The 27,299-nt window shown below is 34.2% G+C and overlaps 1 protein-coding gene across 1 annotated transcript; it reads left to right on the top strand.

The window, feature by feature from the left end:
• The first annotated feature begins 1,730 nt into the window (after positions 1 to 1,730).
• On the top strand, positions 1,731 to 27,299 carry LOC100378725 (uncharacterized). The gene is made up of 8 exons (XM_002736901.4): positions 1,731 to 2,082; positions 19,368 to 19,573; positions 21,643 to 21,750; positions 22,556 to 22,644; positions 22,895 to 23,043; positions 23,236 to 23,349; positions 23,759 to 23,902; positions 24,182 to 27,299. Exons 1-8 carry the CDS (start codon positions 2,005 to 2,007, stop codon positions 24,218 to 24,220), a joined length of 927 nt encoding a protein of 308 aa, XP_002736947.1. The 5' UTR covers positions 1,731 to 2,004; the 3' UTR covers positions 24,221 to 27,299.

The raw sequence follows: 27,299 nt of genomic DNA, 5'->3' as shown, positions 1-27,299 counted from the left end.
AGAAGTACTTAAAATCTATAAATAACCCAATATCCTGAGATCTTCAAATTTGCAATAGAAAAGGTCACTATTCTTCATGTTGTAGTATATTCATTTGTTGAGTTTTGTTTCGTATTTTCACTAACATGATTTTTTTATAGAAATGTACTTGATGTTTTTCATAACAAGACAACAATAATTTTAAAACAAAATCTAAACGTCACACTTTCGTGGCGCTTTTCCTCCATGAATATGCAAATATGTAAAATTAATAATATATCGGGGAATTTAAAACCTGGTGAACATATCTGCAACATTAAATCCGTTACAAATTAAACACATTGAATGTTCCCCTTTTTACAGTTTTCAATGGATTGATTACCAGTCGGTGAACTTTTTATTCCACTTCTTTGCGTTTTTGCACGAATTACTATTGTGTTAGGTTTATGTTCGCTTGATTGTTATATTATTGGTTAACAATTGGAGATTTTATTCAAGTTGTGATTTTAGGGTGTGAACAAGGCCAGGGACAAACATCAGTTTCTTTCTTTGTACATTGTCAACTCTTTTTTGCGATGGTTAACTCCAGGGTTAACTCGCCGATTGAGAATTGGCATAGATTTTAGTTGTTAAAACGGGTGCAAGCTGACTAAAGGTGAACAAAATATTGAATTTGAAAATTAACAGAGATGTAGCATTGTAAGAAAACCAAATCAGATATGAACTAACCCGAATCAGATACGAACTAACCCGAATCCGATACGAACTAACCCGAGTCGGATATTAACTAACCCGAATCAGATACGACCTAATCAGAGTCAGATATAAACTTACCCAAATCAGGTACGAACTAACCAGAGCACATTCACATTCACAAAAAAATACATGGATCACTAGACATGCCCTCTTTTAATGAAATCTACGAAGATTTCAGAATTTTGAGAAGAAAACGAATACTTAAATATTAAGATTGAGACAAATAAGAATATGTATAACATATGGGTGGTGTGTCGCTCAATGTATTTTGTATTTAAAGTGAAACACACTCATGCAGAAACATTTGTTACTTCAATCTTATTTTAGTTTAAACAAATCTATCTTTGCCAAGGTATTCGACCATACGTGTAATTTTAAACTCGATCATAACTTTATTTGGCGTGTTTGTGCAATTCAATGACCTCCAACATATATGTTAAAGTTCTGCTATTTGTCGAAATATTCAAAATTGGTTTAAAAATTTAAAAAGTTTATAAGTCTGAAAAGTTATCTTTTACCCGCAGCTTCTGTATTTCTTTCAAGTAGGTAGCTCATTGAAATATTAAAATTTGTGCTTTGTTTCGATGTAATTTTAAAGTTTAATGGTCAGAGTTAATCTCAAACCGTACATGTTTTCAATAGTGGCAACCGTCAAGTATGAAAGCCATAAACATGGAGTAGAAAGTAAATCTTAAAACTAAACATAGACTGATACAACTCCGTATGGCTTCCCTCTCATTGGCTCAGCTGGCCAGGCAACCTAGCCTAAACCATTCAAATTGTATTGTAGCTCTATATAAAAAAGAATACAAAAGCGTCAGTGAATTAAATAACTTTGAGCTAAATCTATCCAAAGTCTTTTATTATATACGCCCGAAGATCAAAAAGCATCATTGTAAAGGCATTGATGTTGTGGTGTGGCGTCGTCATAGTGACTGCCATGCTACTGCCCTTGTTGTCTGTGCGTCGTTCCTGTGCATATCCATTTCACAACGAAAACAGTGAGCGGCGGTGGCGGATGTTTCAGCTCAAGTCAGTGCTTTAGTTTTCGCACATTTTCACTGAAAACCGCAAGTACCGCCGCATAACCGCTATTGAAATGGTTCTTGAATAGAAGTAGACTCTATCCGTCCCAACATTCCACACCTTTCGAGCAGATCTGTCGGCAGACGATCAGCCAACCCATACAAGAACAGAGGATCTAACACGTCCACTGGCGCTGGCACCGTCAGCCATTGCTACATAACTGTTTACCTCTATATTTAAAATATGAACAAGAAGCAAGATTTAGACGTGGATGCTGTTATAGAACAGTTGCTTTCTGTGAAAGATACTCCAGGCAAGCAGGTGAGAGATAAGCTTTTATTTTTATAAATTATGATGACAAAATTGGCAACATTCACCATGTTTTTATTGCCGTGATGCTAACATCGTCGTGTTTTTATTTTTATTAAATACGCAGTGTTTTCATTTGCACACAACAGTATGTTTTAGCGGTTTTAAAAATTCATACTTTAGTAAACGGAATTCTGAATTATGTATTCTGTCATGTATTCCAATCTCTGCTCTGCACACTAATTCGTAAATCGATTTTGTTTACGACTGTGATTTTATGTCTCCGTCTCTTGCACTGCTTGCAATGCCACCCAGTGTATCATATTGCATGGCGTTGTGTTCTGATGTAATCACTGTTTAATACATATAGCACATTGACATGTAATCTCATGTCAACATATATATGTAGCAAATTATTAAAAAAAAATTTTTTTCAAATTAAAAAAACAAAAAAACATATTGCCTAACGCACCCAACAAAACACATCATCATCAATACAATGCTTTCAAAAAAGCTGTTTACAAAATTTACGGTTTATAAACATAAAACGTTTTATAAATTTAAAAACTGCAGTTGACCAATCAGAACGATTGCTGTGACGCCACCGCAAATTAATACTCTGTACAACCCAGTTTGCATGTGTGTATAAAAGCGTATTGACTATTATTATACATCTGTCACCGTAACGCCATAAGCCATAAGTTACAGTGTGCCGTAATTTTGCGGTATTTTACGGGGTATTTTCGTACTACCATATTTGGAAATGCAAATTCTAAATATGGAATGATTACGCGCGTAAGCGTCCTCTAATAATAAAAACAAACATGGCTGCCACCAGGATTTGACCGGACTCCATACAAAGAAGTTAAACTTTTTGGATTTCGGCATTTCCATGATGTATCCTTGAAGGGAAAAGATGTATAATAATAAGGTTATTACGAAGATACCTCAAAGTATGCACTCAGACAGTGCGCTGTCGCATCGACCTCCGCTGCACATCGGTCAATACTGCCGCTGTACTGTATTCGTGCATACTTTGAGGTATCTTCGCAATAACCTTATAGTATCTGATTGGCTTTGCGGTACATCAGGGGAAAATTACAAGTACAAAAATTATTATTGCCAATCCAGTTGTCTCAATTAGAATTGAATGAAATGTTCGGTAAAAATGTAAAAAAATTAATTCTAAAATATGTTAATGTAAACAGCTTTTCTGAAAGCACTGTATTGAAATACAAGTATTAGGGGATGACAATTTATTATTTATTTAAGAATTGCCTTCATATGAGCTGAATGTTACAGCACAATTCACTTACTTACATTAAAAGGGGAAACAAAAACAGAATGAAGAATGGTTTTATCCTGATTGCATGCCCTGGGATTGAGTGTAAATTATTAAGATTGACCTCAGTTCCTGCATTTGACATAACTTCTTGCATATTTTCAATTAAAAGAACCTTCCACTCGATTGAATAATTGTGTTTGTAAAAAGACTGCAATACGATGTGTTTGTCAGTATCTTTTTTTGTGCTGTGGCGATGGTGTTATTGCGTAGCACAAAATATTTTTATTATTTAGGAATTTTTTTTTAAAGGGGGCTGTGGTTGTCATGTAGTGTATTTGATGTATGCAATTTCTGTAAAATGAATTGTTTGTTTACACTAACTTCAAATGCAAGCTGCACAACAACCACTACCCTTAGTGCACAACAACCACTACCCTTAGTGCACAACAACCACTACCCTTAGTGCACAACAACCACTACCCTTAGTGCACAACAACCACTACCCTTAGTGCACAACAACCACTACCCTTAGTGCACAACAACCACTACCCTTAGTGCACAACATTCACTACCCTTAGTGCACAACAACCACTACCCTTAGTGCACAACAACCACTACCCTTAGTGCACAACAACCACTACCCTTAGTGCACAACAACCACTACCCTTAGTGCACAACAACCACTACCCTTAGTGCACAACAACCACTACCCTTAGTGCACAACAACCACTACCCTTAGTGCACAACATTCACTACCCTTAGTGCACAACAACCACTACCCTTAGTGCACAACAACCACTACCCTTAGTGCACAACAACCACTACCCTTAGTGCACAACAACCACTACCCTTAGTGCACAACATTCACTACCCTTAGTGCACAACAACCACTACCCTTAGTGCACAACAACCACTACCCTTAGTGCACAACAACCACTACCCTTAGTGCACAACAACCACTACCCTTAGTGCACAACAACCACTACCCTTAGTGCACAACAACCACTACCCTTAGTGCACAACAACCACTACCCTTAGTGCACAACAACCACTACCCTTAGTGCACAACAACCACTACCCTTAGTGCACAACAACCACTACCCTTAGTGCACAACATTCACTACCCTTAGTGCACAACAACCACTACCCTTAGTGCACAACAACCACTACCCTTAGTGCACAACATTCACTACCCTTAGTGCACAACAACCACTACCCTTAGTGCACAACAACCACTACCCTTAGTGCACAACAACCACTACCCTTAGTGCACAACAACCACTACCCTTAGTGCACAACAACCACTACCCTTAGTGCACAACAACCACTACCCTTAGTGCACAACAACCACTACCCTTAGTGCACAACAACCACTACCCTTAGTGCACAACAACCACTACCCTTAGTGCACAACATTCACTACCCTTAGTGCACAACAACCACTACCCTTAGTGCACAACAACCACTACCCTTAGTGCACAACATTCACTACCCTTAGTGCACAACAACCACTACCCTTAGTGCACAACAACCACTACCCTTAGTGCACAACAACCACTACCCTTAGTGCACAACAACCACTACCCTTAGTGCACAACAACCACTACCCTTAGTGCACAACAACCACTACCCTTAGTGCACAACAACCACTACCCTTAGTGCACAACAACCACTACCCTTAGTGCACAACAACCACTACCCTTAGTGCACAACAACCACTACCTTTAGTGCACAACAACCACTACCCTTAGTGCACAACAACCACTACCCTTAGTGCACAACAACCACTACCCTTAGTGCACAACATTCACTACCCTTAGTGCACAACAACCACTACCCTTAGTGCACAACAACCACTACCCTTAGTGCACAACATTCACTACCCTTAGTGCACAACAACCACTACCCTTAGTGCACAACAACCACTACCCTTAGTGCACAACAACCACTACCCTTAGTGCACAACAACCACTACCCTTAGTGCACAACAACCACTACCCTTAGTGCACAACAACCACTACCCTTAGTGCACAACAACCACTACCCTTAGTGCACAACAACCACTACCCTTAGTGCACAACAACCACTACCCTTAGTGCACAACAACCACTACCCTTAGTGCACAACAACCACTACCCTTAGTGCACAACAACCACTACCCTTAGTGCACAACAACCACTACCCTTAGTGCACAACAACCACTACCCTTAGTGCACAACAACCACTACCCTTAGTGCACAACATTCACTACCCTTAGTGCACAACAACCACTACCCTTAGTGCACAACAACCACTACCCTTAGTGCACAACAACCACTACCCTTAGTGCACAACAACCACTACCCTTAGTGCACAACATTCACTACCCTTAGTGCACAACAACCACTACCCTTAGTGCACAACATTCACTACCCTTAGTGCACAACAACCACTACCCTTAGTGCACAACAACCACTACCCTTAGTGCACAACAACCACTACCCTTAGTGCACAACAACCACTACCCTTAGTGCACAACATTCACTACCCTTAGTGCACAACAACCACTACCCTTAGTGCACAACATTCACTACCCTTAGTGCACAACAACCACTACCCTTAGTGCACAACAACCACTACCCTTAGTGCACAACAACCACTACCCTTAGTGCACAACAACCACTACCCTTAGTGCACAACAACCACTACCCTTAGTGCACAACAACCACTACCCTTAGTGCACAACAACCACTACCCTTAGTGCACAACAACCACTACCCTTAGTGCACAACAACCACTACCCTTAGTGCACAACAACCACTACCCTTAGTGCACAACAACCACTACCCTTAGTGCACAACATTCACTACCCTTAGTGCACAACAACCACTACCCTTAGTGCACAACAACCACTACCCTTAGTGCACAACAACCACTACCCTTAGTGCACAACAACCACTACCCTTAGTGCACAACAACCACTACCCTTAGTGCACAACAACCACTACCCTTAGTGCACAACAACCACTACCCTTAGTGCACAACAACCACTACCCTTAGTGCACAACAACCACTACCCTTAGTGCACAACAACCACTACCCTTAGTGCACAACAACCACTACCCTTAGTGCACAACAACCACTACCCTTAGTGCACAACAACCACTACCCTTAGTGCACAACAACCACTACCCTTAGTGCACAACAACCACTACCCTTAGTGCACAACAACCACTACCCTTAGTGCACAACATTCACTACCCTTAGTGCACAACAACCACTACCCTTAGTGCACAACAACCACTACCCTTAGTGCACAACAACCACTACCCTTAGTGCACAACAACCACTACCCTTAGTGCACAACAACCACTACCCTTAGTGCACAACAACCACTACCCTTAGTGCACAACAACCACTACCCTTAGTGCACAACAACCACTACCCTTAGTGCACAACAACCACTACCCTTAGTGCACAACAACCACTACCCTTAGTGCACAACAACCACTACCCTTAGTGCACAACAACCACTACCCTTAGTGCACAACAACCACTACCCTTAGTGCACAACAACCACTACCCTTAGTGCACAACAACCACTACCCTTAGTGCACAACAACCACTACCCTTAGTGCACAACAACCACTACCCTTAGTGCACAACATTCACTACCCTTAGTGCACAACAACCACTACCCTTAGTGCACAACAACCACTACCCTTAGTGCACAACAACCACTAATCTTAGGTTTAATTGCCTGTTAAAGCTCTATGTTTACTTTCCTATTTTCAGATGTACTGACTTAGAAATGGCGTTTTCTTTTTTCTGAGATTTTTTTTTTGGTTGGCCGATTTGTTCAAACTTGCAAAATTCCTGCCCTTCTGTTGCTATGACAATGCCCAGAAACCTGATTTGTGGCTGTAGCTTTGGGAAAATTTCTGAGTAAATATTTCAGACATATCTTGTTCTATTCTGATTGAGCTTGTGCCATAAGTTACTTTTATTTTGTTTTTGGGTCAAGGCAAGTGCTCCATTGGGAGGACACTGTGCATTACACCAAATTTCAAATGACAAAATGTTTCAACACTTAGTACATCAAGTGTTCAAATGTTCAAGTCTATAAAGAATTTAACTTTATTGAGTCTTGGAGTTTATGATCATAAGTTCATCAAGTGTTCAAGTCTAACAAGCAATTTTATAAAGCAATTCTCTGTCAGGCCTAGCAGCGAACTTTTCAGTCTACTAAATTGTCTGTTTGTCTGTATGTATAAACTATGCAATTTTTTTGCCTGGACCAAAATTGTTCAAACTTGATAGGCTGATCACATCTGCACTCTAGTTAGATAGAAAAAATTGACAAAAAATCCTCTCCTACTGTTGCCCTGGAAATGGCCAACAAAATTATTGTTTGTGCCCCCCAGTGGATCACTAATCAGCCTACCAGCTTGTATACTGACAATCTGATTAAAATCCGATGTAGGTTTAAGGCTATATATTATATGATATAATATAGTAGTCCTATTAATTTTACCTTCAATGCAGTTATAGAACTTGAAAATCACTGCTATAAAGGCTCCTGGTTAGAAGACATTAACAAAATTAAAGTCCTGTACAATATTGATCTTTTGACTGTTTCTAGTAATGTACTCTATCAGAAAACTAAAAACCATTTTACTAACATGTGGATTAATGATATCAAGAGACCCAGATGCGAAACTCAAAATTAGTTTTATCAGTATAATTTAATTAAGCAATTAATGTTGAGTTTAAGGTGGTTATTTATACTTCAAATTGCATGCCAGTATATATATGGAAATGATAAAAATGTACTGAGTACATCTAGACCTAAGATTAATTTATTATGAATGCAAAAAATCTATTATTGTAATGTATTGCTTCACCTTTCCAAGTCATAATCCTTCTTTCCTTCAGTTGATCTCATCATGATCTTTCTTTTGATTACAAAAAAAATTAGTATTTATCCTGTGTAATCAGTGTGACATTATATGTGCAGACTTTTGAAAATGTACTATAAATTCAGGGTAAATATATGGGTAACCATAGTATTTAATGGATTATTTTGATTGCATATAAATGGCATTTAAAATTTTAAAACATTAATATTATAAACTAAAATCTGCCAATGAAAAGGATATTATTAAAACTGTATTGTCTGTACATCAAAACCCATATGGATGACATACTTAAGCATCACAGATGTCTACCAGAAATCCCTTCATTCTAAAAAGAATCAATGTATCATGTCATATGACTGGATTGTAATTGTTGCACATAGATCTTGCTGTGAACCACAGAAATAATTTTGACATTTCCTAGCATTTTTAAATTGTCTTTCTATCTAGCAGAATTCAGAAAATAATGCACTCAATAGAGCAAAATAGGTAGGTTTATAAAACTTTGCATGAATACAAACACTATGTTCTATATTCACTTATTGTTTAATTTGAGTTACACCTATCACAATATCACTTAATATACCCTGGAAAAATAAACAAATATATATGTCCTAGGGGTTAAAATTTGCAGCCAGAGCTCATTCCAGAATGAGGGAAAAATAAATTTCATTAATCCAGAATAAAAAACCAAAAATTACTGACAAGTCAACTAGAATAACTGTTATATCTATTTTGTATTCTGCTCAAACATAAATATATGCAATGGTGATTATTTACTCAACTATAATTTTGTTTTTTTTTGCGGCAGTTTGACATTATGTTATGTTTAACTTTTAAAAATCTGATTGTCTGATGGCAATATTCATTGGTGTGAACTATGGTAGTAATGAAATCTATTGTATTTTTCAACTCCTTGTTTTGATTGATATGTATACACATTCAGTTTGTGCATTGTACTTGGGGGAGTTACCACTGACACTGTAAACATGATACTCTGCATACTTCTATTCAACAGAAATAGTCTTATTAAAACTGTTATTGATGAGTACAGATATCAGTTCGAAAGACAATTTATCCACATGTTACAGTACTCAATAAGAATTATGCTGGGTAGTAGACAAGTTATGGCTCAATTAGTTGTTGCCAAATAAATAACTTACAATGCATGAGGTGAAGTACATCATAAATTATCAGACAAATACATTTCCTACTTGGTAATTTTTATCTACATGTTGCTGTGATTAACATGGACAGTACAGACCAAACTCAAAACGATTCTGTCAAGAGTAAAATAAATGAAATCAGATTAAAGTCATTTTAGAATTTAAGGCCCAGTATTAAAATATTCAATAATATGAACGCACAATTTTTAGAACAATTTTGCAAAGAAAGCAGACCAGAAACTTTTTAAAATTTAACTAATTTCAAATTTTAAAAGTTTATAATTTGAAACATGAAATCATAATGACTAAATTCAGAATAAACAGTCAAGTATTAGAATGAGAGAAGGTTAGACATACCTAACCTTTAGAAAACAGAATCTGTAAGCAATGTTGTCAAATGTCTAAGGTAGCAAACAGGAGAATTAAAAAGGGATTGAGATATTTAAATATATTATAAGTTCAAAAGAAGACATAATAATAATCCAAGCTGGTAAATATTTATGCAAATTATGTGAAATCAGAAGTAAAAATTACTGAAATCAGTTTGTAGCATGGTTCATTATGTTATTCTTTGGAGAAACAAATTTAAAGTAATTGCAAAAGTCTAATTTCAGTCTAAAGTTGATTCATGATACTGTTCCATGGTTCCTGGGAGTAAAATATAATTTACGATAATGGATTTGTTTGTTGTTAGCAACTTTAATAGTTATGGATAAGAGAATAGTGAGATATAAATATTAGAGTAGTCAGCTTTAAATGCGTTACTCAGTACCTCCTCTTATACATAGTGGTATTTTTTAACTTGACCAGCTGGCTCATATTTGAAATTACTTTTTCTTCTTTGTTGTGTTATTTATATTAATACTCAAGAAAATTGTACCATGAAGCATTTTATACTCATTGTAAATGTCACATGAGAGCCACAACAAACATGGTATGGTGGACGACTATGTGAATTCTAATATAGGGGGGTGTAGGAAATCAAACAGGCATTATTGAATAACCACATGTACATTCCTTCAATTGATTTAAACATTGTGAATAAGAAGATGTTGCAAAGAAAATTATTTATTCTGCATGACCACTCAGTGTATACAAAATTGTATTCCTCATTGTGAGGATTGGTTTTTACATGACATGCAGTGCATGCAAATCACTAATTAAAATGAAAATGAAGATGGTGTATGACTGCAACATGTCCCAGCGTAAATCAAAGTTGATTAATATTGATTTATGTGACTTTGGTAGGTAGCTTAATTTATTGCAAATAATTTACAAGAAGACATAGTTATTAAAGTTTTCAGCCAGAGAAACGCATTTGTGTTAATTAATTAATTAACTATATAGGTACTATAAAAGTTAACATCATAATGCTAGTTTATTTGTGAAACATACCAATTTTCTGAAACACTACTTTATTACATGTACACTACCGGTACAACCAAACTTTATTGACTGATTCACTGTGTTCTGTTTTTATGTAATCTTATTTTAGTATCAGCAAGCATGATAGATTTTTTAAACTCAAATATCAACTTGGGCATGTTCATTTTTGAAAAATTATTTTACTGCACAGTATTACTCAATCATCCTTTATGAAGGTCATCAGCAGCATAGCACATATTCATGGCACTGTAGGGGATAATATAATTGATCTTAGTACCTAGGAAGGGTAAATGATATGTTAATTATAGTGTATAGCAAATACGGTGATAGTTTGTGACAATTATGACATTATTCAATGATAACCTTTGCAATTATACTGTTACTGAATAGCAATATGGGATATTCATGTAAATGAATGTTCTTGCCTCCTTCTAAATCCTCTCCTTCATACAGTCACCGATATGTGCATTCCTGTTTTTGACTCCCGTGTGTGACGATTATGCATTATAGGGTATTTTGACATTATTTAGAAAATTCATTCAATTAACATTCACATGTCGCATTTCAATGATGCTCCATCAGCACAATGCAGGCCTGATTAGTTTCACAATTATCAAATGTTCTACTGATACCATGGGAACCATACTAGACATTTCAATGGCTGCTCTGCAATGATCCAGAGACACAAAATTAATGATCTAATTTGAATATACTAGTCAATAATCAACTGCTCTATATATTTAGAAGCACACATTCAAAAGATGCTTGTTATAATACACACGGCAACAAACCAAAGATGTATATTTCCCTTTTTAGCTCCGCTGTCGACTTTGTCGAGCTTATCATATGAGTGATTGTCCGCCTTTGTCGTCCATGTCAATGTTTTACTTTTTCGACTTCTTCTTGAAAACTACAAGCCTGAATGCTTTGATACTTGGTGTATATGTACCTTGGGTAGACCTCTCTTAGATTTGTTCATTTCATGATGATACCTTCAATTCTCTAATTTTGGTGAATATTTTTGTAATTTTTGGTAAAAAGTGATACTTTCAACTTCTTGTTAAAAACCGCAAGTCCAATTGCTTTGATATTACATATATAGGTACTACATGTGGACCTCCCGCAGATTTGTTCATTTCATGTTGATATCTTTAATTCTCTAATTTTGGTGAATATTTTTGTCATTTTTGGTAAAAAGTGATATTTTCGACTTCTTGTTAAAAACCGCAAGTGCAATTGCTTTGATATTACATATATAGGTACTACATGTGGACCTCTCTCAGATTTGGTCATTTTGTAATGATATCTTTAATTTTCTAATTTTGGTGAATATTTTTGTCATTTTTGGTAAAAAGTGATATTTTTGACTTCTTGTTAAAAACCACAAGTCCAATTGCTTTGATATTATATATATAGGTACTACATGTTGACCTCTCTCAGATTTGTTCATTTTCTAATGATATCTTCTGTTCTTTAATTGCCATGTGCATTGCTAACAGCGGACTATCTCAGCCGACAGGCTGCTTGTTGTAATAACATTTCAACTTTTAACATTACTACAGATCATATACACCTCGCAAACACTAATCTTAAATATTTTATATACATTTTCTTTATTCGGTTCATGCTTCAAATACCCTTATCACTGGAGAGTTCTTTCTAACCTCCCTTTGATTGATTATGACATTTGATATATGGCGGGTGCCACATGTGGAGCAGGATGTACTCACTCTTTTCAAAACACCTAACATCATGCCATGTATACTATAAGGTGTAGTGTACTTATTTTATTTTGTTCTTGTGGATTGTTTTGTGGATTATTGTTTGTCGTTTGTTTTTCTTGGATTTTACTGTATGACTTTTGTTCAAATATCTACCATTGGGTATGTTATTTCCAGTTTCTCGTACATGTAATACAATCAGGGAGAGGTGATGGGTTGCCATAATTTGATTCAGGATCATCATCATCATTTATGTTCATTTTGTCTTTGATTCATCTATCAAATTCATGCACAAGTATCTTCATACTTGGCATGCATACTTGGATTTGTTTTGCTGAATAACCCAATCAAAGATGGTTGCAAGCATTGGTGGCCTTGGCATTTTATATATCTACCGGGTATATAGGTATACACTAAATAAGACATTTGAGTTATGTAGTTTTTCCCTCTCCTATTTGGTCTCATCTTTGATCTGATTTCTTTTTATAATCTAAATAGGGAATTATTTTCAATTAGTTCAATTTATCAAACAAAATCATAGAAAAATACCTAAAAATAGGCAAAAACATTTTGGTGGGACACTCAAAGAGTTAACTTGCATTTATTTTGAAGGTGCCCTGCGAGCAAACATCGTACATTTTTATCTACCGGTAGCTGCTTTTTAAATTGAAAGATATGGAATGGTCTTATCATAAAAAAGAACATGAATAAATAACTAACAGTTATTTATAGCTTTATCTTTCTTTCGTTTAGAGCATAAATTACTGACTTTTGAGTCACAGTTTTCGAAAGAGCAATACTAAAAAGCGTAACATAATACCTGGATGTAAATAGAGCCAGTGTGGTTGATTTCAACCGAAGGTGCACCATCGAATGCTGAGAACAATCATGTCAAACATTGATTATCGCTGATAAAATATAAACATACTACATCAGCTAAAACGGTGAACTGGTACTGTAATGCTCTGGATGTTCGTCTGGCGCCATTAAAAATAAAAATAAATATCAAGAACTTTTTAATGTAACAATTAATTAAAATTTCAAATTTACACTACACAGTTACAGCCATTATTTAAAATATGATTTCAGAACTAATTGATTTATGAGGAATGAGTATTCATATGTCTTTTCTTTTAGGAAGTTTTCCCAAACACACTTCGCCATATAACCTGTGTCTTGTATGTGATGTAGTTTATTAACAGGTACAACATGGTGATTTTTATATTATACAAAATGTAGTCGATATGGTTTCAGTCTTGAAGATATCCAGTCACACCAATGCAGTGAATACAAGAATATATCAGCATGATTTTATGGCATATGGATATGGATCAGTGAATGTGATAGTAGTTTTCCTGGTCTTAGGTGCAGTCACTTGATCTGTTGATCTAAAAAGCTGTTCCATAAAGATTCTTTGAGGGCAGGGAAAAAACTTTTTTCTTTTATTTTGAGGACAAATGTTTTAGTGACAATTTGTCCATTTAGTTTGAAATTGTGCAGTACGGTATTTGTTTCTGCATTCAAATCACAGGAATACATTTCTGGGCAGAGGGAAAATCACAGAAATATTTCATGGGCAGGAGAAACCTTTGCCAAAAAACATGTGGAAGGGAAACCAGACCTCCCAAAAAATGTGAGTAAAAAAAAAATCAAATAAATCTGAACAGGAGTTGAGAAATTCTATAGCCAAAGGGCAGGTTGTTAGCAGCGTTTAATCTTCTATCTCTAGTCTAAATTTGTCAGGCCAACTTTCAAGAAATGTATTTCATCAGGGTGCAGGGCTTCAATTTTATGAAGACATCAAGAATCATTGCTATGATGCCAATGAGTTTGCATACATGTAGGTGCCCTTTGACAGTCCCAATGTTATTTCTATGTGCTAATGAAAATGGATACCGGTATGCCCTTTCAACTCTGAAGTTGAGAGCAGCTTGTGCTTTCTAGTGATTGCCCAAAATGTATAATGATTTTTGAGAAACATAGACTGACAAACACTGCTTGGTGTCATATATTAGACTTGACTTTACATATAAATTTAATTATAAAACTGCCAGCAAACTACCTGGGTAACTCTCCTATTCTTGACTTACTTTCATATACATTGAGTATCCCACAACGACAATACCTGTGGTGTGTTGCTTTATTATGTTTCTATAGTGATCTTATCAGTGTGTTTCTATTTTTAGCAAATTATAATTTTGAATACATGCTAGTGGCACATCACTGTGAATGATGTATTCATGATAGGATAAATAAAAAAAATAATCTTTTAGTGTGGATGATCAGCTTTGTGTGAAATACTGAATATACTATTCAGATTTTTCTTTTTATAAGCAATGTACAAGAATCATCACAACTTGACTGAGAGAATCTCCTTGCGTTCAAATTTTGACTTTAAATAATTAACTTCAACCGTTTAAAAATAATGTAATTTCTTCTATGAACCAATAATTCAACTGTTTAATTTTTTTCATTTCCCTATGTTTTGTAATATAGCTTTTAATTACAATTATTTGAAGTTTTATTAAATGCAATAAATCAAGATGTCATCAACAATGGTCATTAATTAGATATTGTAGTAGTGAAATATGACATGATATATTGGATAATTAATCATCATGTTTCATGTTACAATATATTTCACAAATTAATTAGTTTTCATAGGGTTGGTTGGTAACCATGGAAATTTGAATGCTATACATTAGCTGATGACAACTATGAATTATGCTTCATTCATTCTGAATTATGATGCAATGTAATTGTTGGTCAAAATTCTATGAGAATTTATATATATACACACCGGTATATACATGTATATACCGGTATATATTTATATATTAAAATTAATACCATTTTTTGCACTGCTATCATTGAAGATATGACAGAGCGGAGCTGTTCATATAGGTGATTGTCTGTTGTCCATCAACAATGTCATTTTCAACTTCTTCTTGAAAACTACCGGCTCAATTGCTTTGATACTTGGTGTAGGTACTTTGGATGGACCTCTATCAGATTTATTTATTTCATGACAGCTGGTATTAAAATCTCAAATGAGTTTGTGATTATATTCAAAATAGTGACTAGTGGCCATTTTGAATTTCTCAGATGCTCTTGAAGTGATTTTGTTTAAATATGGTAGTAAAGATATGATGGTCTGAGAATGCACATAAATCTTCATGTACATAAAAAAAAAATATCTGAACCCATTTAACGTGAGTGTCAAATTCAACTTTTGTAATTTTTCACAAAATTAACCAGCAGTTTTTTTTAAAAGATTTTGATCAAGATTTGTAACAAATGGAAAAATTATGTAAATTTTGTTCCAAATGAAAAAAGAAATTTTAGAACAATGACAAATGTTACAATTTTTAGAGCCAATCATACCTTCTACTAACTAAGTTTCTATAGTATAAGAAGCAGCAATAAATGTTCTTGATTTCATGGGAATTAATTTGTTAAGTTGCACTTTACATTCATGATGTCAATTCATATCAACTAAACCTGATAATAAACCTTATAAGGTAAAATATGTATCAGAGGTTTGCAGCTTTCCCATAAAATCCTAGCCATAATCCAAGTGTACATACATAATTTTAGACATTTTGCAATATTTAATTACATTTGAACAAGAATAGGTGCATGAGTCAATATGCCCATTGCATCATATATATAATATAGGTACAAATGTAAATCAAACAGTAGTTACAGATACTTCATGGTTATCATGGGCATACATTGGTAATCCATTGGCATTCTGGGATATAATGAACAGATAGTGAAATAGAACTTGTCTTTCTTCTATCTTGTTAATTAACATCTTCTGCTCAGATTCATTCTAAGCAATATACAAAGACAATATAATATCACATTGCACTCAGCTAGATGATTACAAATATTATGGAAAAATATATTATTATTAAAGTGATTTTGAATTTTGAACAAAGAAATTTACACAACACAACTATTTTCCTATTTAACCAAAATACTAATTACTGGACCCAGAAAACAGAACAAACATGACTGTAAAAGTGTCTACCTCATAGTCATACATAATTTAGTTTTCAGGAACCAGTAATGACTAACTGCATGAAGTTTGTAGTGTTGTTAATCTACATTCCGGATGCAATATCGATCCTAATGTTGTGAAATATTATTTTAAATAACATACACTGAACAAATATTTATATTAGTAGGCACCTTTGGTGGACCTCTGTCAGATTTGTTCATTTCATAGCAATATCAATTCTCTATTTTTGACATATTATTTTTGAAAACTAGTTTGATTTTTTTGATGTTTTATTTCACATTATTCATCTCAACAGTGTAACTATTTGAACTGACAGGCTACTACTCAGTAGTTGACTTTATAGAACAGAAAATGTTAGTTCTTATGACTTTATTTACATAGCTGCATTTGTTTTACATCATCCATCCATATGAGGAATATCTCCATAGATTTTAGTAAACTATTATAATTGATTTTTACATGAAAACAGTGACCAATAAAAATTACTCCCTCCTGTTTTTCATTTTAACCTTTTCATTACCAGACTTTCTCGCCCGAATTTTCATTTTTTTTCTTATATTCTTTAATATTTCTGGAAGTGCACCCTAATTTTGAAGCAAACAGGCAAAAAGTGAGTCAATGTTTGTCCCAACTTTCATAAAAAAAGTGCAGACTATAAACAGAACTACCCTGGTATTTTGTGAATTTGTGATGAAAAGAGGGAACTGGTGGTGGAAAGGTGAATGATAAGATTTTTTAAATGACAGTTCAGTTATCACAAAACTGGATTCAGCATGGTCAGACTAATTTAGTTTTTATGATTTTTGACCACAGATACTGTTTTTTAGCAAAATTCAAACCCATTTCATGCCATATCTAGCTTTCTGAATATTTACATTTACATCTATTAGCTCACATTTACATCTATTAGCTCACATTTACATCTATTAGCTCACATTTACATCTATTAGCTCACATTTACATCTATTAGCTCACATTTACATCTATTAGCTCACATTTACATCTATTAGCTCACATTTACATCTATTAGCTCACATTTACATCTATTAGCTCACATTTACATCTATTAGCTCACATTTACATCTATTAGCTCACATTTACATCTATTAGCTCACATTTACATCTATTAGCTCACATTTACATCTATTAGCTCACATTTACATCTATTAGCTCACATTTACATCTATTAGCTCACATTTACATCTATTAGCTCACATTTACATCTATTAGCTCACATTTACATCTATTAGCTCACATTTACATCTATTAGCTCACATTTACATCTATTAGCTCACATTTACATCTATTAGCTCACATTTACATCTATTAGCTCACATTTACATCTATTAGCTCACATTTACATCTATTAGCTCACATTTACATCTATTAGCTCACATTTACATCTATTAGCTCACATTTACATCTATTAGCTCACATTTACATCTATTAGCTCACATTTACATCTATTAGCTCACATTTACATCTATTAGCTCACATTTACATCTATTAGCTCACATTTACATCTATTAGCTCACATTTACATCTATTAGCTCACATTTACATCTATTAGCTCACATTTACATCTATTAGCTCACATTTACATCTATTAGCTCACATTTACATCTATTAGCTCACATTTACATCTATTAGCTCACATTTACATCTATTAGCTCACATTTACATCTATTAGCTCACATTTACATCTATTAGCTCACATTTACATCTATTAGCTCACATTTACATCTATTAGCTCACATTTACATCTATTAGCTCACATTTACATCTATTAGCTCACATTTACATCTATTAGCTCACATTTACATCTATTAGCTCACATTTACATCTATTAGCTCACATGTTTATTCCTTATGTTGTCTTGCAGTTCAAGACATGTCTACTAGCATTTGGCCATTTGCCATAAATACAAGAAAAGAGAGAGGTCTATAACACTCTCAGTGGCTTTTGCAAATGTACTGAGTAGGAATAAATGTGAAAATGATAATTCTTGATAAGGGATTATTGCATGTTATTTAATTGTCTAGCAATCAATTGTTGTGTACATGTAATAGCAATCATTCTAATTAGATGTAATAATCTTAGATAAGAAATTGAATATCTAATAATGCTTTCACAGTTCTATTCAAAACTGTCTGATTGGTGGCCATTTTGATTTTTGTGTGTGTTTCATGCCCATTTTTTGATTAAATAAAGTAAATAAAGTGTTCCATTAATCCATTAATGAATGAGTCCTAATATTTTATCATACGTGATAATTGCATGAAGGGTCACATGAACCTCTTTTATCATAATGTCTTTTAGTTTATTTTTGCAAGATACCAATGCTATTAGCATTCGTAGCCTAAAAAAATACCTCAACCATATATACATGTAGTGCGATATATAATATTTTAGGCCAGTTGACTCCCAGGGGTCCATAAGTAATTACTGTAATGAATTCAATTAACTGACATACTGCTTGTATAATATAATATTATAAGTCCATCACTTCTCCCAGCCCGATGTCAGATGGCACAAGTGATTTATATCACCAGTACTACCTATTCTGGTGGCAGTCACAAGAAGAAATTCAGGTTGTTTGCATGCAAAAGATTATTTTTATTTCTCAACAAAATTGTTTGAATGAAGACATTAACACATCCAGGTGTGGCACCAAAGCAGTTGCCCAATGGCCTCCATGAATTTTGACCCCTGTACCTACTCTATTTCATTAGAAACAATAATATTATTGTGCCATTTATTTAACAGATTTTATGAATTAACAAACTCATTATATTTTATGTGTGCGTCTCTCTATAGGTACAGTTACCTGAAACCCAAATAAGACAGCTATGTCAGATATCAAGACAAGTATTCTTAGATCAACCGATGCTGATAGAGTTGGAATCACCAGTAAATATTGTGGGTGATATTCATGGACAGTATGATGATCTCTTACGACACTTTGATAGATGTGGATACCCACCAACAGCTAATTACCTTTACTTAGGAGACTATGTTGACAGGTAATACCGGTACATTCATTGTCCAACTGTCAAAACAACATTTTTGTGAATCTGTACTTTCAGCAAGGTTTTCTCTTGTCTTGTGGCTTGCAGACACTTAGATTTATAAATATTTTGAAAACATGCCATGGAGGAATTTTAAGATACAAATGTCTGTTGATATTTCAGTTGAACTGTTTTTTTGGTCAATTTCAGGAGACTTCCTCTTCCCTTGTAAATAACCTTATGTTTGTAATTGACATGAAAGCTAGTCCTCATTAACATCTACTTGAGCCTGTTATAGTTATGTTTGACAACACAGTGTACCATAAGTCAACAAAAACTTGTGCACTTGTTATGAGAGGAGAAAAACATGCATTTTTCATGGGGAAAAAAAAATGACAATGTGTTTTTTAATGAAATTTTTAAAAAACAAAACAAAAAAAATTCCCAAAAGACTATCCTGCTACGTTAAACTGACAGTTATTCATCATGCTAACTGGCTTAACGTTTTATAACAACTCAAGAGAAATTAAGTCAGATTTTGTTTTTGTAAGCTCATTTCCCATGTGCATATATACATGTCAGTAACCCCATTATAGCCATTATAGCTTCATGTCCCGGCTAAGCCTCTGAATTCTTGAGTTTAGACAGCTCAGTAAGGGTAGGTGGCATAGAGGGCGCCACATAACATTTGAAACACAGTATACCCCAGTACATGTAAGCCAGTTGACATTTTTCATGTTTTTTAGTCCCCGTTCGGACGTAGTCCGAAAACGGGGACTTATGTTTTGCCCTGTGTGCGTGCGTGCGTGCGTGCGTCTGTGCGTGCGTGCGTGTGTGCGTTTGTGATCACCTGTATCTCGAACATGCATGGACCGATTAAGTTCAAACTTCACTCATACATCACACATTATATGGGACATATGCACATGCATTTTTTTCATGCCCCGATTAACGATAGCCGAATAGCGGCCATTTTAAGGCCGAAAATGCATCCAAATCACACATTTTCACCATTCCGGACCCGGATCTCAGTTATGCATGGACGGATTTTGTTCAAATTTGGTACATACATTAAACATAATAGAACCTTGATGCACGTCATTTTTTTTTTCGGATCAAGTTCGAAATGGCCGACTGGCGGCCATTTTGTTTTAAAGAATTCAGTTCTGGATTCGTATTCGAGACATGTCTGGATTGATCAAGTTCAAACTTCACACACACAAGGTACATCATGTCACAAATATGTATGTGCATTTGTTTCATGATCTCATTAACGATAGCCAAATGGCGGCCGCTTTAAGGCCGAAAATGCATTGAAATCGCACATTTTCACCATTCCGAACCCGGATCTCAGTTATGCATGGACAGATTTCGTTAAAATTTGGTACTTACATTAAACATAATAGGACCTTGATGCACGTCATTTTTTTCCCCGGATCAAGTTCGAAATGGCCGACTGGCGGCCATTTTCTTAAAGAATTCAGTTCTGGATCCGTATCCAAGACATGTCTGGATTGATCAAGTTCAAACTTCACACACACATGGTACATCATGTCACAAATAGATATGTGTATTTGTTTCATGATCCGCTTAACAATAGCTGAATGATGGCCATTTTAAAGTCGAAAATGCATTAAAATCACGTATTTTCACAATTCCGGAACCAGGTCTCAGTCATGCATGGATGGATTTTGTTCAGATTTAGTATAATGTGTTGTACATATGCAGGTGCATTTCGGTCACGATCTGCTTTGAATGTATATGTCACTCAAATATGAACGGAACGGGGACGTGTCATTGACAATGACTTGTTCATAACATGTCATAAAAAGAGTGGTAGAAAATAAACAAATAAATATGTTAGTGGATGTTTTTTTAACCCAAAATCAATGTGTGCTATGCTAGATTCTCTTCTAACAAGAGACAAATGCGTCTAGCAGACAATTGGACTTTATAATGTCTTATAATGGTCAGGAACTAATTGAATACTTCTCTTAATGATGCAACAAATCCTCAGGTTCGGTAAAGTTGTGAGAAAAAATATGAGTTGATCTTGTTTAATAATTATTTAATTTTTATTGCAGAGGTAAAAGATCATTGGAGACAATATGTCTTGTGTTGGCGTACAAAATAAAGTATCCCAATAACTTTTTTCTTCTACGTGGTAATCATGAGTGTGCCAGTATCAACAGGTAATTATCTTATAGTTGTCTAAACATCACTTGCCCTTATTATTGGTGCAACTGCTTGGTGCACAAAATGCAAATTAGTTATAATAATACAGTGAGTGAACTATATGATATGATGTGTACAACACTGCTTTATGAATAAATGAATGATAGGCATATATGTAATATTTCAATACTAGTATCACACCCCAATATCATGCACTTTATTGGCAATTTGAGACCATTACGTCATCTGCCGACAATCACTTAGAAGACCAAAACCTGGTTTATTTGTCAACTGCAAAATATATTTTTGATAATAACTGTTTGAAATATGGTGAATTTGAATGTTTCTGCAATATACCAATAATTTTATACAGCCATCAACGATCTCTTTGTGCTTTAATGTCAAATTTGACACAGTCTTTTCTAATTCTCCAAACCCAATCTTGGCAACACACGTGATTCATTTCGCTTGAATCTCTCATGAAATGTTCAATTACCGCAACATTGCACAAAAGGTTGCCAATGTGTTGCTATAACCAGAATTATATTGACGACAATATATTGATCGCAGTTAATAAACAAAAAGTGGCGTTCTGATATGCAAATGAGATCAGATGTGCTAATAAGATTAGGATGAGCACACACAAATAACAAAAGTGATGTTAATACTTTCTATTGAGGAAATAGTTGCAAATGTGATAAATAGAAAATCAAAATTTGTGAGTGTAGTAATATTCATGTGAATATTATGATATCATGGGTCGTTCATTGGATATCATTAATGTCATTTGTAATGTTGAATATTGCTTTTATGTTTATGTAGGATATATGGATTTTATGATGAGTGCAAACGAAGATATAACATCAAACTTTGGAAGACTTTTACAGACTGCTTTAACTGTCTTCCAATTGGTAAGAACAACTACTAGTACCAGGTATTCTATTTGTGTGTATCATGTCACAGGAATGTACAGTACCGGTAATGCCTGCCTAAATTGTGCAGGGAGATATTTGGTTTTAGGTCTTTCATAAAATCAGTATAAGTTATTATTATTACATATGTGGGCACAGGTTTGATATGTTTCTAGTTCACATCGTTAGATTTTAACTAGTTTTGATTATGTGTATAATTTTTGTTTTTCCTTTCTAATATAATTTCTAGCTGCATTGGTAGAAGGTACAATATTCTGTATGCATGGTGGTTTATCACCAGATTTAGAAGACTTGGATCAAGTACGAGAGATTGACAGACCATTAGATGTACCAGATTCAGGATTGGTCTGTGATCTGTTATGGTCAGACCCAGATGAGGTAATACCTGACACTCATTTACCATGCAGTCACTTGTTATTAATGTTTTTTTAATTAGCTAAAATTGTGAATCACAGAGCCAAACTTTATTCACACTAAATAGTTACAGCTATGGCATAGGTTGGGAATATTTGTATCCCAAGTTGTTAATTTTTATGTAAAATTATTGCTGTATGTATATTTAATTTGTAGGATATAACTGGATGGGGTGAGAATGACAGAGGTGTATCGTATACCTTTGGTGGTGATATTGTCAGATCATTTCTGAAGAAACAAGATTGTAGTCTCATAGTACGAGCACATCAGGTAATCATTTGTTTGTTCTTCATTGCATACCGTAAGAATCATGGTTTTATATCCACAGTGTTTCATCCATGGATGAGGGTGTGTCTGACAGTGATTTATTGACATGCAGAAAGATCTCATTCACTCACTTTGACACGTATATGTGAAGTAACATGTCCCAGATTCAAGATAGCTGACTGTCCCCCCCCCCCCCAAACATCATAAAAACAAAGGCATTTTTTGCTTTTGTTTTTATTATTAACTTGTGTCAGTCATATTCAAGAAATGTTCAGACTAAATTTATAAAAATGTTGAATTTGGTCATAAGTCATTAGTCAGACATCTAATAATTAATTTGAATACCATGCAACTAAAACAGTCCTGTCATTCTGTGCTTTGCTATAAGTTAACATTTATTGTACTTTTACAGGTGGTTGAAGATGGTTACCAATTCTTTCAAAAAAGAAAACTTGTCACATTGTTTAGTGCTCCAAACTATTGTGGAGAATTTGACAATGCTGGTGGTGTGATGATTGTATCCAGTGATCTGACATGTTCCTTCAGTATATTACCAGTAAGTCCATACATGCAGTAATCTCTATGTTTAGTATTTAGAAATAAACCTTGTCACTCTCTGATTTTGTAAGCCACTGTTAAAAATATTGAAGTTAAAACCTCTAAGGCTGATTCAGTTGAGAATCTACTAGTGTAATTCTCAATGTTATTTTGTTTTAATATATAAGTATATTTGTAAGGTTTGCAATTTATTTTAACTTGATAATACAAAATTACGAGGCATACTTGATTTACAAATATAATCCACTCTTAATTATTGTATTCTTTGTTTTTACAGCCGGACAATAGAAGAATCATTGAGAATAAAAAAAAATAACAATGGATTGATGATTGCCATCTCAGAGAATATAATGTCTTGTTTGGCTTTGTATTCACACAATGTCACCCTCAATGTCAACTGAAAGATTTCTCTTCAGGCGAAAAGATTCATTCCAGTATACTACTGTATATGATAGAATATAAAAGCATGCCTCTATTGGCATTCAAGGAGTCAGGACACTTTCTAGTTTTCATGTATATGCTTCAATACGCACATCTAGTAGCTGAGTAGCACATAGTGGCATACTTTGTGACCAAAAATTACATTCAATATTCATACAAAGATATATACAAGTTTAAAGTGTTACATTTATTGTTGTTTTTAAATACAGGGTGATACATTTTGAGTTGTTTTGACAATTCACTAAAGAACACTTTATTGTGTACTTAGATTGTCTATATAATTAGTTCAATTCACTTACGATAATAATAATTAATGGTAAAAATATTATATTATTGTACCATGGTAGTTTATTTTGTTACTGTTCATGTAAGAGAAACTGAAATACATTATAGTGTCTAGTACTGGCTTTGTCCAGTGCAGTATTGGTTCATAATAATGGAAGCATGCCATGACAGTCCAGTGCAGTATTACCTCTTATACAGTAGTCCTGCTATGTCAATTACTATGTAATACTGTATATCTGTTTGCAATATAAAATTGTAGAATGCAAACTGGAGATTTATAATTGTTTTGATTTGTTAAATATATCTTGCCAAGATTGTGTTTTATGTGTCACATTTACATTTCATATGCACTTGTACAGTTATTGTAAATAGCTTAATTTAGGTGCTATTGTTGAATAAGTAGTGGTATTACATTGTGTATATTTGTTGTTACTCTATTCATATTATAAACTTAGTTTTAACATATTTCCAGGAAGGGAGTGTACAATTAACTTTCTTGAGCCATGGTGTTTTTATGTTACCATATATACCGTCTCTGCAGTTGTGGTTTTTAAAGGGACACTTGTTAAAACTGTGTTTGTTCATGTGTTGAGTACTACTCAATGATAATTTAGCAGATTGGTGTGGGTCAACAGAATATTGGGCTGATCAATCATAAATAAAGGTCAGTTGTGATTATAAAGGACTAGCTATCTGACCATAAGTCACTGTCATCACTTCTGTCATAGTGAACAGAATGTTGTTAAAAGCAGAGCAAATGCACATATACAGTTGTGATGACAGTTATTCCTTGAATATTCATGATACTACAGGTTAGCAGTTTTTAGATCAAAGATAGTTTAAACAAATGGTTTACAACTAGGCTGTCTTGCAGTGAAACCCTTATTCTGCCAGTCCATGTACATTTAGTAAAGTGTAACAAACTTCCAAACCTGTATTAAATATGTAGGTGCTTTGCAAACCAGTAATGACTGGTAGCAATTGGTGTAAACCTGTATTAACTTATAGCATTCTTGCAAACTAGTACAAACTAGTAGCAGTATGTGCAAACATGTAATATCTATAGATTTGTGATAATTGGTAGCAATTATGGCAAACCATAACCATTTAACTGGTAGTAGTCTGTGCAAACCTGTGATAGCTAACAACAACCAGTCTAAACCAGTAATGATTAGTGGACTGACATCGTATGTTCAGTAGCAATTGGTACCGGGTAATACTTGTAGCCGTTATTGCATAATCACAAAGCCGCACTACAATATATTTTGTTGACAATGAGTCTCTGCATAAAATATTGTCTCACAAAATTATATTATTTAAAATGAACTGAAAAAAGGTTATTTTTAATCAATGTTCAATTGTAAAAAAAGGTTATTTTAGTCTCTTTGTAAAGTTTTATTTTTTTATAGTATTTTTGAAGATGTTTAGACATTACGCTACTGCACCAGGTGGGAAATGGTGGGAAATTTGGTTTTTTAGTAGATATCAACTATATTGCCACTTGTGACACTGTTGTTTCCTTTTACATGATTAAGTTATTTACAACACCTTGAAGGGGAGACTGTAAATTCTTGACATTATACTGTGGGTATATGTTTTACACCACTGTTTCTATTCTAATTTTAATCTTTCAATTTGCTGTGAGATTACAGGCTAATAAGTTAATATCTCTGTTAAAATCAATGATTTTATAGTTTATTTTTTCACTTAAACTTGCTTACCCAAAAGTAGAATTGTCACCTGGATTTTGTGAGTATTATATTTTAATAATTCATTATTGTGATTTTTTAATGAGTCAGACACCATAGAACTTGAAAATAAGTCTTATATAGCGTTTCACTTTATATAGAAGAATGTCCTTAGTCATCTATGTCTATGTCTATGTCTATATCTATGATGGAATATGTGGTCTGTGAGGTCTTCAACTATTGCATGATTTGGTAAGAAAGTGGCCAAGCCAAAGGTATTAAAGCATCAACAATTGTAACATATTAAATTGATTGCAATTTATACCAGTGTATGGGAGCACTGTTGGCATGCTACCAGTCTAGCAGCCTCTGTACAATACCAAAATAGCATACCGGTACACAGACTTGGATTCTTTTTAATAAATTCACTGTGACTAGACTTAATACTGTAAAATGACTAATTTTTACTGGGTTTAAATTTTACTGATTTAGCATTTCAGGCATATCCAGTGGGTTTTAAATTCACGGTTTTATCATTTAGATAATGTGTTCTATGCTAAATTTAACATATTCACTGGGTTTTAATTTAGCACATTTTCCAGTCAGCGAAATAAGCAAAATTGAAACCCAGTGAATAATTAACCCTTTTACAGTACATAGTTGGCACATGACATCAGTAAACCCTGCATGATGTTGATACTTTGTGGGACCAATCTGTGTACAGCTTTGTGTAATATATGTATTAATACCATGCATAGTAGTTAAATGAGCAAATCAGATGTTCTGCATTGTATTTTCAAGTTCTGTTTAAATGTATGAATGAATGACTGTATCAGAACCAGTATTAAAATGTTGTTCAGTTTTTGATGTTATACCATTACTTCCTGAAGCAGCCAGAGTCTTTGAGTTTGTAGTTCGTTGTATTGTGCTTTTATTTAGTGTCTCACAACACTGGCAATAAATAGAACAATTATACTTTCA

Source organism: Saccoglossus kowalevskii, chromosome 8 (assembly GCF_978046115.1).
Source record: "Saccoglossus kowalevskii chromosome 8, keSacKowa6.1, whole genome shotgun sequence".
Lineage (NCBI taxonomy): Eukaryota > Metazoa > Hemichordata > Enteropneusta > Harrimaniidae > Saccoglossus > Saccoglossus kowalevskii.
Note: the sequence above shows the minus strand (reverse complement) of the source record. Positions and strands in the feature narration are given on the sequence as shown.

Coding starts and splice junctions, on each gene's coding strand:
- LOC100378725 (XM_002736901.4), top strand. CDS start 2,005: ATGAACAAGAAGCAAGATTTAGACGTGGATGCTGTTATAGAACAGTTG. Junction 2,083..19,367: donor AAGATACTCCAGGCAAGCAG/GTGAGAGATAAG, acceptor GTCTCTCTATAG/GTACAGTTACCTGAAACCCA. Junction 23,903..24,181: donor GTTCCTTCAGTATATTACCA/GTAAGTCCATAC, acceptor TTGTTTTTACAG/CCGGACAATAGAAGAATCAT.